Source organism: Sardina pilchardus, chromosome 13, assembly GCF_963854185.1.
Source record: "Sardina pilchardus chromosome 13, fSarPil1.1, whole genome shotgun sequence".
In the NCBI taxonomy this organism is placed as follows: Eukaryota; Metazoa; Chordata; class Actinopteri; order Clupeiformes; family Clupeidae; genus Sardina; species Sardina pilchardus.
In genome coordinates, this window is record NC_085006.1 from 8,068,656 (window position 1) to 8,080,908 (window position 12,253).

General features: G+C 47.2%; 1 protein-coding gene across 1 annotated transcript in view; it reads left to right on the forward strand.

Annotated features, from left to right (window-relative positions):
- The window catches only part of LOC134099054 (acetyl-CoA carboxylase-like), a 72,815-nt gene continuing 60,562 nt past the window's right edge, over positions 1 to 12,253 (forward strand). Inside the window, exons 1-21 of the mRNA XM_062551744.1 lie at positions 1 to 261; positions 1,423 to 1,555; positions 1,762 to 1,900; positions 2,211 to 2,320; positions 2,425 to 2,506; positions 2,617 to 2,715; positions 2,830 to 2,936; positions 3,075 to 3,185; positions 3,540 to 3,749; positions 3,979 to 4,149; positions 4,836 to 4,997; positions 5,108 to 5,271; positions 5,719 to 5,869; positions 6,247 to 6,350; positions 6,998 to 7,225; positions 7,920 to 8,070; positions 9,513 to 9,647; positions 9,877 to 10,023; positions 10,415 to 10,603; positions 10,811 to 10,911; positions 11,230 to 11,318. Of these exons, the coding sequence (XP_062407728.1) occupies positions 29 to 261; positions 1,423 to 1,555; positions 1,762 to 1,900; positions 2,211 to 2,320; positions 2,425 to 2,506; positions 2,617 to 2,715; positions 2,830 to 2,936; positions 3,075 to 3,185; positions 3,540 to 3,749; positions 3,979 to 4,149; positions 4,836 to 4,997; positions 5,108 to 5,271; positions 5,719 to 5,869; positions 6,247 to 6,350; positions 6,998 to 7,225; positions 7,920 to 8,070; positions 9,513 to 9,647; positions 9,877 to 10,023; positions 10,415 to 10,603; positions 10,811 to 10,911; positions 11,230 to 11,318 (3,016 nt within the window). The 5' untranslated portion in view covers positions 1 to 28. The remainder of the gene's footprint in view (positions 262 to 1,422; positions 1,556 to 1,761; positions 1,901 to 2,210; positions 2,321 to 2,424; positions 2,507 to 2,616; positions 2,716 to 2,829; positions 2,937 to 3,074; positions 3,186 to 3,539; positions 3,750 to 3,978; positions 4,150 to 4,835; positions 4,998 to 5,107; positions 5,272 to 5,718; positions 5,870 to 6,246; positions 6,351 to 6,997; positions 7,226 to 7,919; positions 8,071 to 9,512; positions 9,648 to 9,876; positions 10,024 to 10,414; positions 10,604 to 10,810; positions 10,912 to 11,229; positions 11,319 to 12,253) is intronic.

The window sequence follows — 12,253 nt, forward strand, 5'->3', positions numbered from 1 at the left end:
TGTCTGCCTTGTTCAGACCTCTCCAGCAATGACAGAGCAAGTGAGCGGAGAGGGGTCATCTGTTGACCGTGAGCTGGATCCTCACAGTGACCTTCCAGGGGAAGTGCGTCAGGATGAGAGTGTAGGCCCAGCAGCCCTGCAGATGGACATGAGAGAAAGGTCCTTGTCATCGACACCATCCTCCTCAAACAGCTCCGACAGCTTTTCCAGTTTGTCTGAACTTGGCTTTGATACCACTGAATGGCCATTACCTAACTCAAGGTATGTGTGTGTCTGTATGTATTTTCTTCTTCTTTAATTATTATGAGTGGTTTGAAGTCGCTTGAGCACCCTATAGTTTTGCCTATGTTTTTTCCTAATGTACTTTTATTTATAAATAGTGTAGGCCTATTTATGTATTCACAGCATCCTTGAATCTGTACTTTTCATGGTTGGCTTATCTGTTACGAAACATTATCACCACCCATTATCTGCAGAAGAGGAAGAACTGCAATATATTTCTCTGAAGAAAACATTGGGGTTTTGCATTTATAGCTGATGCAAGTAGTTAAAATGTGGTGATCCAGGTCCTGTTGGCCTCATGACCTGAATAGAGAGATACACTCACACATGGTGTCCCACTCACTCACAACGAGTCAGAAAGTACGGGTTTAAAAGCAGAAGACATGAAGCAAGTTCCTGCCTTTTGCAGTCTCACGTCATCATCCGCATGGACCTGGCGATCTGGTCTTACTTGCTTACCAGCTTACCTGCCCTGTCTTTGTGCTGCAATGCAATGCAGTGCGTGGCTTCTCGTGATAGTCAAGGCATCTGGCCAAACAGGAGAAGTGATTTGGGTTCCACCCCTCTTAGAGATGTCGGGGAACCCTCCTCCTCCTCAAATCTCAGCCTGCTCACTGGCTCTTGAGCCCGGAGAAGGAGGGGTTTGAAGACAGCCTTGCGAAGGGAGGGTTTCGGTATAGTGAGTTTCTCTCAGACGTGCTTGAGAAATGTTAATGTTGAAATGGAGACTCAAGAGGCAAATCCATTTCCTGATCCTGATCCTGACTCCTTAGAATGGTAAATTAAAGAGTGTAACATATCAAACTTTTTTGACTGCTCTAAAAAAAAAAACACATGGATTTAAATTGTGATTGGATTGATTCCAGAATTTGTAATGTGTCTGTTTCTCCATGTTCAGTTTGGTCAGTCTATGTATTGCTACTTACACCCATACTAACATTCAACTTTTGACTGGTGCTGATGACCCCTAAACAGAATGGCTATTACTTTCTCTCACTCTGTGTGTGTGTGTGTGTGTGTGTGTGTGTGTGTGTGTGTGTGTGTGTGTGTGTGTGTGTGTGTGTGTGTGTGTGTGTGTGTGTGTGTGTGTGTGTGTGTGTGTGTGTGTCTGCTAAATGGGTTTGTGCTTGCTCTCCCTAGGCAAGGCATGACAGGTCTGCATCTGGTCAAGCTGGGCAGAGACCGCCAGCGCATGGACCTGCAAAGAGACTTCACCGTGGCCTCTCCCGCCGAGTTTGTCACACGCTTTGGAGGCAACAAAGTCATTGAAAAGGCAAGGCCAGGGCAAGAGAGACAGAGTGAGAGAGAGAGCGAATAGTACCATGTGGGCACCTGAGGGTTGAGGTCACTTTAGCATTCAGGGCCTTATGGTTCTTTTTTCACTCTTTCAACTTTGTCTGCAGTTTGTTGGCAGCTGATGTGGTTAGATAATCGGATGCTAAACCTTGGTATTGATTTCTGCTCACTTGGCAATTTCAGGTGCTCATTGCCAACAATGGAATTGCGGCCGTCAAGTGCATGCGTTCGATCCGTCGATGGTCCTATGAAATGTTCCGGAATGAGCGCGCCATCCGATTTGTTGTCATGGTTACCCCGGAGGATCTGAAGGCTAACGCTGGTGAGGACATTGAGAGGGTGAAAGAAGTTATCATGTCTTGCAGATAGTGTCGCCTCACCATGGATGTCTCTTTGTTCAAACTAGTGTAGGGATCAATATATGGTTACCCCAGTCAGTTCTGATCAACATTCCAATCCTTTTCTTTTTTTTAATGAGATTTTGTTTGAGAAAGTTGGTCGTAAAAGTTTTAATTGACTTTGTCAGGTTGTATGTTACTTGTCAATACAGAAGACAGGCCAACGTTTCAGCAGTTTATGGTTTTCTATGTATGTGTTCTCACTGTCAGACATATTTCTGTGCTTGTCTGCAGAATATATCAGGATGGCTGACCACTATGTACCTGTGCCTGGAGGGGCCAATAATAATAATTATGCCAATGTGGAGCTCATTTTGGACATAGCAAGGCGTATACCAGTCCAGGTAAAAGTCTAGTAGACTGAAGCCACTAGAAACATGCATAATGTGTTGCTGTTTTGTTTGGTCCTCCTCAGTGAACAGCGTGTGCTCTGTGTGTTATTCCCTAGGCTGTGTGGGCTGGCTGGGGTCACGCTTCAGAGAATCCAAAACTCCCGGAGCTGCTCAGCAAGAGTGACATCGCCTTCATGGGTGAGATATGCACATAGCGCTCTCGTGTCTGCGCCCGACAGCTTGTTTTCCAGTAGAAGTTATGGGGGATCCTTTCTAAATGTTCAATGGCACTTCCTGCTCTCATTCAGGTCCTCCCAGTCAGGCCATGTGGGCACTGGGAGATAAGATTGCTTCATCCATAGTGGCACAGACTGCTGGCATCCCGACTCTCCCATGGAGTGGAACAGGTTTGACTACACCTCCAAAAAGCGTGTAGACACACTTGCTGTGATTTGGTATTCTGGTTTAGCACATTCTTACTGTCTATCCTACCCCCCCCCCCCCCCCCATTCTAATCATAGGTTTGACCGTTGAGTGGTCGGAGAACGACCAGAAGAACAAGGTCATCACTGTGCCGTCTGATCTCTATGAGCAGGCATGTGTCCGGGACGTGGAAGAAGGCTTGGAGGTAAAATTAGAACAGTTACTGTACTTACAATATAACCAGACACGTTGTTTGTGTGTGTCTTTGTTTTTACGAATCAATCTGGCATAACAGAACACCTGGACACAACAGTTTGTCATTCCTGTTTCTTGACTCCCTCAGGCTGCGGAGCAAGTGGGCTACCCTGTTATGATCAAGGCCTCCGAAGGGGGTGGAGGCAAGGGTATCCGCAAGGTCAACGGTGCCGAGGAGTTCCCCAACCTCTTCAGACAGGTATGGACTGTCCTCATGGCTGAGTAAATCACATCTGAAGTGGAGTCTTGTAGTGGTTGTATTATAGTGTGGATTACACCCAACCCTGACTTTTACCATGTGTGTATTACTTTGAAAAATGGGTCAGAACACTTTTGTTGCTGATATATTACATTAGAGATCAAGTACAGGCCCCAGCTGTGGCACGGATGGCTGGGGCACCTGCACCGTATGAACTGTATATAAAAAAAAAGAAATCAAGTACAGATGATTGGTAAATCATATGTGTTGCAGCTCAATTATGTGTTTGAGCTGTGGCATTTGCCAAAAGAGTTGGCTGTCCGTGTGTCCATGTTTTCCTTGTCTCACACTTAGGTCCAGTCCGAGGTCCCTGGTTCGCCCATCTTTGTCATGCAGTTGGCCAAACAGTCGCGCCATCTGGAGGTGCAGCTTTTGGCAGATCAGTATGGCAACGCCATCTCGCTCTTCGGCCGCGACTGCTCTGTGCAACGGCGGCACCAGAAGATCATAGAGGAGGCTCCGGCCACCATCGCCACCTCAGATGTGTTTGAACAAATGGAGAAGGTACTGTATGTGCCTGCTCTACTCATCCATCTGTCAGAATCTCAGTCTGGATCTTCACAGTGAAGACATTGTAAAATCTTTTGAATTTTCGCAATGAAAAAAGTTAACAAAGCAAACAATTTCATATGTAGTTCTTGGAGGCCCTCAGTCTGTTGAATTTACAATAGAGCTTCTCTTTTATTTTCTGAATGTTTGTTGGAATACTGTGGTAATCTGTTTTGTCTGTCAGTGTGCTGTGACATTGGCCAAGATGGTGGGCTACGTAAGTGCAGGCACAGTGGAGTACCTCTACGGCCAAGACGGCAGCTTTCACTTCCTGGAGCTCAACCCCCGACTGCAGGTGGAGCACCCCTGCACCGAGATGGTCGCCGATGTCAACTTGCCCGCTTGCCAGCTTCAGGCAAGTGCTTACCCCCCCTTCTCTCTGGTGCTTGCGGGAGGCAAATGTTTTTAGCGCGCAGGGGTAATGTGGAGGAAGGGCGGTCTAAACGAGCATCTGGTACCACTGTTTCCCCTGAGAAGCAATGTCCACGGCATCCCGCCGGGCAGGTCGGTTGTCACGGTAACCCAAAGGCTGGAAGGCACGGGTGACAGGACGGGAAACAGTGTGACACGTCGGGGCCATGTGACCGCGCCGTGTGACTTCGTCCATAGTCAGTCCTTGAAGAATCCTTATTTGTTATTGTCTCATAGCCCCGATGCATCATGCCTTTTTTAATTAGATGGCATAGCATTGGGACCACCTGGTCTGATAATGAATATGACAGGATTATACTGAAGAGCCATGCTAAATCTATTATTATGCCGCTGATCCTTTCCCGTACTCAGTGATGTAATTGCACCTTGAAAGTGTTCCCGTAATCCCAGGATTAACAACATTAACATGCTGGAGGGGAAAGTAAACCTCATTTCCAAATGCCTGAATGCTGTTTCCGCGACAGCTATGCCGCTGTTCTGCCTCTGTGATCTCCCACCTCTGTCAACAGGCCCTGCGCCAGCCTGCAAATGTCATTGTAATCTAGAAGGCTACTTTGAGAGAGGACATTGATCACACTGACCTCGTTGTTTGTTCTCGGCGATGAGCAGATTGCCATGGGCATCCCCCTGAATCGGATCAAGGACATCCGGATGATGTACGGGGCGCAGCCTTGGGGCGACTCGCCCGTCGACTTTGACGGCTTGTCCTCGCTGCCCTGTCCCCGCGGCCACGTCATCGCCACGCGCATCACCAGCGAGAACCCGGACGAGGTGAGTGGGATGACCTCCAGTATCCCAGGATGCACCTCTTCCTCAAGATCCTGTCTTTCATAGTGTCTTGGAGGTGCTTCAATGGCTTTTTTCTGTGTGTCTGTTGAAAGGGGTTCAAGCCCAGCTCAGGGACGGTCCAGGAGCTGAACTTCCGCAGCAGTAAGAATGTGTGGGGCTACTTCAGTGTGGCGGCTACTGGGGGGCTGCACGAGTTTGCTGACTCGCAGTTCGGCCACTGCTTCTCTTGGGGAGAGAATCGAGAAGAGGCCATCTCGTAAGTGCTACAGAACAAAATCTACCACTGCTGTCCATTTGATTTGGATAATCATTTGCAACCTGACTATTCAAATACTAACATCCGTACTCAGTTGTTACATAAATACACATAATCATGGGACGTAAGAAAATATGAGATACAAATATTCACTTCAAACAGATTTGCACCTTCACAGTAGTATTACCTTTTAATTGATTAATTTATAGACTGATATGGCACCATGCACATTTACAATAGTTTTACTACTTTCCCAATTCACTTTCCATCATCCTTGTATCCCAGTGATCCCAGTGTCACACATTCAAATATCAGATACGGTTAATATGCATAGCATGCCCTTAACGTCTAACATGGTTACTTCTATTCCTCTTAGTGCTATCCATGTTCAAGACCCTCTTGATTGTTAGTCACAGACTTATCTTGGCTGTTGTATGTCCTTGTCAGGAACATGGTGGTGGCTCTGAAGGAGCTGTCTATCCGTGGAGACTTCCGAACTACTGTGGAATACCTCATCAAACTACTGGAGACTGAGAGCTTCCAGGGCAATCGAATAGACACGGGCTGGCTGGACAGGCTCATCTCTGAGAAGATGCAGGTGAACACACAATAGAATTCATCGATTGAATCAATATTAAGAGTGTGTGTGTGTGTGTGTGTGTGTGCGCGTCATGTACCCGGCCTAATCAAACTACGCTTATATAACCAAGTTTATCATACACATCCAATAGTTCAAAGTACTTAATGCCATGTCATGCTGTAGCCATAAAGTATAACTCCTAACCCTGTGTGTGTGTGTGTGTGTGTGTGTGTGTGTGTGTGTGCACGTGTGTGTGTGTGCGTGTGTGTGTGTGTGTGTGTGTGTGTGTGTGTGTGTGTGTGTGTGTGTGTGTGTGTGTGTGTGTGTGTGTGTGTGTGTGTGTGTGTGTGTGTGTGTGTCTGTGTGTGTCTGTGTGTGTGTGTGTGTGTGCGCAGGCTGAGCGTCCTGACACCATGTTGGGCGTGGTGAGCGGGGCGCTCCACGTGGCTGACTCCAGCCTGAAGAACAGCGTCTCGGCCTTCCATCACTCACTGGAGAGGTGCGATGGGCCTGATTTAACCAACACTGTCCCTCATTTAAACTGAATGATTATTTCATCCCCCTGTTTGCCAACCAGCAAGATTGTTTCTCAGATAAGGGTTCTGCATTAACGTTGGTGAATGTGGCTGTCTGGGAACATTTGGCTTTATTTGCATGTATTTCCTGAATAGCCCTCTTGAACCACCTTGTTAGCAGGGGAATGAAGGGACAGGCAATCGGCCAGTAATGCCCAACACTTTGCCATATGGAAATGTGCTTTGGCCTGTTATTGTTTCTGATGCATAGCCACAGTTCATTATGTATATATGTATGTTTTAATGTAATTGCCAGTCAGTTCCAGAGAGGTTCATAATGAGTGTTTGTGTGAGTGCCTATATGCATATATATTTTCTAAGGCTGACCGTTTCTATTTTTGCTTTTGTGTGTGTGTTTGTCATTGTTTGTGTGTGTGCGTGTGTGCATGTACACATGTGTACATCCTTATGTGTGTGTGTGTGTGTGTGCATGAGTGTGTGCATGTGCACATGCACATGTGAATCCGTGTGTGTGTGTGTGCGTGCATCCTTGTGTGTGTGCGTACATGTGTGTGTGTGTGTGTGTGTGTGTGTGTGTGCATGCGTGTTCCTCCCTCTCTGTCCATCTCAGGGGTCAGGTGCTGCCGGCGCACACGCTGCTGAACACGGTGGCGGTGGAGCTGATCTACGAGGGCTGGAAGTACGTGCTGACGGTGACGCGGCAGTCCTCCAGCTCCTACGTGGTGCTCATGAACGGCTCCTGCTCCGAGGTGGACGTGCACCGCCTCAGCGACGGGGGCCTGCTGCTCTCCTACGACGGCTCCAGCTACACCACCTACATGAAGGAGGAGGTGGACAGGTCAGTCAGGGCGCACGCACGCACGCACGCACGCACGCACGCACGCACGCACGCACGCATGCACGCGCACACACGCACACGCGCGCACGCACGAATGAATAAATAAATAAATAGGCTATGTATGTTAAGGATAGAGGTGGCATCGCCTTCTCCAAACATGCAGACTACCTATAATTGCTGATACAGAACAGTACTTGGCTAACACACACACACACACACACACACACACACACACATGAAGGAGGAAGTGGACAGGTACAGGTACAGGTACAGGTACAGGTACAGTACCACAGCAACCACAAATTAAAAACAGCAAGAAAATCATAGTCGTCTTTTTTTTTTTTTTTTTCCCAAAACATTTTTTTGACTGTCCAAAAATAGGTAAACAGATTTTTTTGGAAAGAGGCACACATTCTACTTGGAATGTTTGATATGTTTGATAGACTCCAGCTGATATAGCATCCCTTTGATTCACGCTGGCCCAAGCGCTTAACAGGATTACAGAAATGTGAGTGTGTTTGAGTGTGTGTGTGTGTGTGCGTTTGTGTGTGTGTTTGGTGTTTTCCGGACTGACCTGAAATCAGAGTGAGCGCACACACCTAGCGCCTCATATGCCGTATGCCTGACGAGCTGAGCGACACAAGGCTTTGAGCAGCCGGGCCCCGCTGTGGGTCCCACTCCCCTGTCTCCGCAGGTACCGCATCACCATCGACAACAAGACCTGTGTGTTCGAGAAGGAGAATGACCCCACGCTGCTGCGCTCGCCCTCCGCTGGGAAACTCATCAAGTACATGGTGGAGGATGGAGGCCACCTCAACACTGGACAGTGCTACGCTGAGATAGAGGTGAGGGTACTGGGGGGGCTATGGGTCAGTGTGTGCAGGTGTGTTTTACTGTGTGTTTGTTGTGTCTTGAGTATGCAAGGTGTGTGTGTGTGTTTTGTGTGTGTGTGTGTGTGTGTGTGTGTGTGTTGTGTGTGTGTGTCTGTGTGTGGCTTAAGGTCCTTGAGTCCCTGTGTTGTATTGCCTCTCTTTGTGACTGTGTTGTGTGTATGTTTGTTTACATAGTAGTTGTGTGGACATGTTTGTCTGGACACATTGTTCTCATTTCCAGTCACTTAATAATGTGTGTGTAAATATTGCCCCAGGTGGTCATGTCTCTCAACACTACTGATAATGGCCGGGTTTCCCAGAATTGTTAAGAAGCTCTTAAGTGCTAAGAACTTCTTAGGAGCGTTCTTAGAACATTCTTACAACGCTCCTAAGAAGTTCTTAGCACTTAAGAGCTTCTTACCGTGTTTGGGAAACCCGGCCAATGTATGTGTGAAGATGGTCATGTCTCTCAACACTACTGATAATGTATGTGTGAAGATGGTCATGTCTCTGAACACTAGTGATAATGTGTGTGTGAAGATGGTCATGTCTCTCAACACTACTGATAATGTGTGTGTGAAGATGGTCATGTCTCTGAACACTACTGATAATGGCCGGGTTTCCCAAAATTGTTAAGAAGCTCTTAAGTGCTAAGAACTTCTTAGGAGCGTTGTAAGAATGTTCTAAGAACGCTCCTAAGAAGTTCTTAGGACTTAAGAGCTTCTTAACGATTTTGGGAAACACGGCCAATGTGTGTGTGAAGATGGTCATGTCTCTCAACACTACTGATAATGTATGTGTGAAGATGGTCATGTCTCTGAACACTAGTGATAATGTGTGTGTGAAGATGGTCATGTCTCTCAACACTACTGATAATGTATGTGTGAAGATGGTCATGTCTCTGAACACTAGTGATAATGTGTGTGTGAAGATGGTCATGTCTCTCAACACTACTGATAATGGCCGGGTTTCCCAAAATCGTTAAGAAGCTCTTAAGTCCTAAGAACTTCTTAGGAGCGTTCTTAGAACATTCTTACAACGCTCCTAAGAAGTTCTTAGCACTTAAGAGCTTCTTAACAATTTTGGGAAACCCGGCCAATGCGGCCAATGTGTGTGTGAAGATGGTCATGTCTCTGAACACTACTGATAATGTGTGTGTGAAGATGGTCATGTCTCTCAACACTACTGATAATGTGTGTGTGAAGATGGTCATGTCTCTGAACACTAGTGATAATGTGTGTGTGAAGATGGTCATGTCTCTGAACACTACTGATAATGTGTGTGTAAATATGGTCTCAGGTGATGAAGATGGTCATGTCTCTGAACACTACTGATAATGTGTGTGTTGTGGTCCCAGGTGATGAAGATGGTCATGTCTCTGAACACTACTGATAATGTGTGTGTTGTGGTCCCAGGTGATGAAGATGGTCATGTCTCTGAACACTACTGACCCCGGCAACATCTACTACGTCAAGCGGACTGGCGCCGTGCTGGAGCCGGGCTGTATCATCGCCCGACTGCAACTGGACGACCCCAGCCGGGTGCAACGGGTACAAGCTGGCATTATGCATCTACAGTATTTATATGTGTGGCCATCTGTGTGTGTGTGTTTGTGTGTATTTGTTGCAGTATGTGTGTGTTTGTGTTTGTGTGTGTGTGTGTGTGTGTGTGTGGGCTGTATTTCTCACCCTTGTGGCCCTGGTCTGGTGTGTATCTGTAGGCTGTATCTCTCATGCCCTTGTGTGTGTGTGTGTGTGTGTGTGTGTGTGTGTGTCTTAGGCGGAGCTGTTCACGGGGGGTCTCCCTCAGATCCAGTCTGCAGCCCTGCAGGGGGAGAAGCTGCACCGGGTCTTCCACCACACGCTAGACCACCTCTCACACATCATGAACGGCTTCTGCCTGCCCGAGCCTTTCTTCAGCATGAGGGTGAGTGTGTACACACACACACACACACACACACACACACACACACACACACACACACACATACAGACGGGTCACAAAGTGATCTGTTCTGAAGAGTTATGTGTTTTTTAGCAGAGCTTTGGAAGGTTGGTATTGAATATTTGGAGCAACAATCTATTGTGTAGTCTCTCATCTATGTGTATTTGAAGGTGTTGACTTATTTGCTTGTGTGGGTGTTTATATGTTTGTGTGTGTGTCTTGTGAATGAAATGTATATACATGTCTTATGTGTATGTATGGGTGATATGTGTATGTCGTGTGAATTAAATGTATGTATGTGTTATGTGTTTGTATGTGTGTATGTGCGTGCGCATGTGTGTGTGTGTGTGTGTGCGCGTGCATGTGCGCGTAGCTGCGTGAGTGGGTGGAGCGTCTGATGCGGATGCTGCGCGACCCCTCCCTCCCGCTGCTGGAGCTGCAGGACATCATGACCAGCGTGTCGGGCCGCGTGCCCCCCGCCGTGGAGAAGGCCATACGCAGGGAGATGGCCCAGTACGCCAGCAACATCACCTCCGTCCTCTGCCAATTCCCCAGCCAGCAGGTGCGCCCGCTAACAAGCCCTACACACACACACACACACACACACACACAATCTCATCTCTCCACCAGGCTAGAGATTTGATGGTGTTGACTAAGCGAAATTGCGTGTTTACCCCCCTCCTGCCACTCTGACGGCTGTTTATTTATTTATCTATGTGTTTGTTTGTTTATTTATTTACATGTTTACGTGTATCACCTCCTCGGGCAGATCGCCAATATTCTCGACAGCCACGCTGCCACTCTGAACAGGAAGTCCGAGCGCGAGGTCTTCTTCATGAACACTCAGAGCATCGTACAGCTGGTGCAGAAGTGAGTGAGAATGCCTTTCACACCCTCACACACACACTGCACACATGCACACACACCTATTTCCCACACGTCGAAAACGGTTCACACACCGGCAGCATTCGATGCTATTGTGACTTGTAATGTATTGTACAGACATACACTGTAATAAAGTGCATATTGTGGCCATGCACTTTGCGATGTTGCCTGACTTCATGGGATGTGTTAGTTTTTTGGGGTAAATAAAAGTAAGTGATGAAATAAATACGATTCCAAAAATGTCACAGTGTGTACTAGAAGTATGTAACCAAATAAAGTGTGTGTGTGTGTGTGTGTGTTCAGATATCGCAGTGGGATCCGTGGGCACATGAAAGCTGTGGTCATGGACCTTCTAAGACAGTACCTGAGTGTGGAAGTCAAGTTTCAGAGTGGTGAGTGCTTTTCTACAGACATTAGTCCTGGTGAGATATAATGCATAGCACACTGTATTTGGGAGATGGGGGCATTGAGAAAGTGATCTCTAATCTTCTCCTGTAGTTGTGCCAAACTGCAGTTCTAGTGTTTGACCACATGATGGCAGTGTGATGCAGCTGTCTCCTTCCTGATCTGCCCTTTCTTTGTTCTCCTGCCAATATTTGTGCCGTTCTGTTTTTCACTCTGATTTCCAAGAGAGAGGGAGAGAGAGGCAGAAAAAAATGTATCCTCAGGTTAAAATAAATAGCCTTTCACAGTTAATTTAATTGACTTTTTTGCACATAATCGAGGTAATTCCGTCTCCGCCGCCACCACAAACAACAATAACTGCAGTCCCGCAATTGGAAGTGGTGCTGACGTATAGCCGGCTGACATCCCTTCGTCAAAGTGCTCTTTTATTTGTTGAGGGGAACAACTATTTTTAAAAGGCAGGCTATATAATTTGGTGTAGTCCCCCCCCCTCCCCTCCGGACTACACTCATTGAACTGTGCATTTCAAAATGGTGGCGCGTGAAGACAGCTGAAAAGAGTCTGTCTGTCTGTCGGCCACATCACATCACCTGTCTGAGCTCCCAAGGCTAGTGTAGAACATAGGGTGACAGGGATGCGCCGAGTCACGGTCGCTTGTGTTTTGCTACTGTCTCTCTCTCTCTCTCTCTCTCTCTCTCTCTCCTTATCTCTCTTCCTCTTCTCTCTTTCTCACACACTCTTTCCTTCACTCTCACTGTCGCCTTTTTGCTCCCTATCTCTCTCTCTCTCTCTATCTCTCTCTCTCTCTTTCTCTTTCTTTCTCGCTCTTTCTCTCTCTCTCTCTCTCTCTCACTCTTGCTCTTGTCTTCACTGCAGTGGCTGGGTGCTGCTGTGGCGTCTGAATGTAAATTGAGGTCACAGC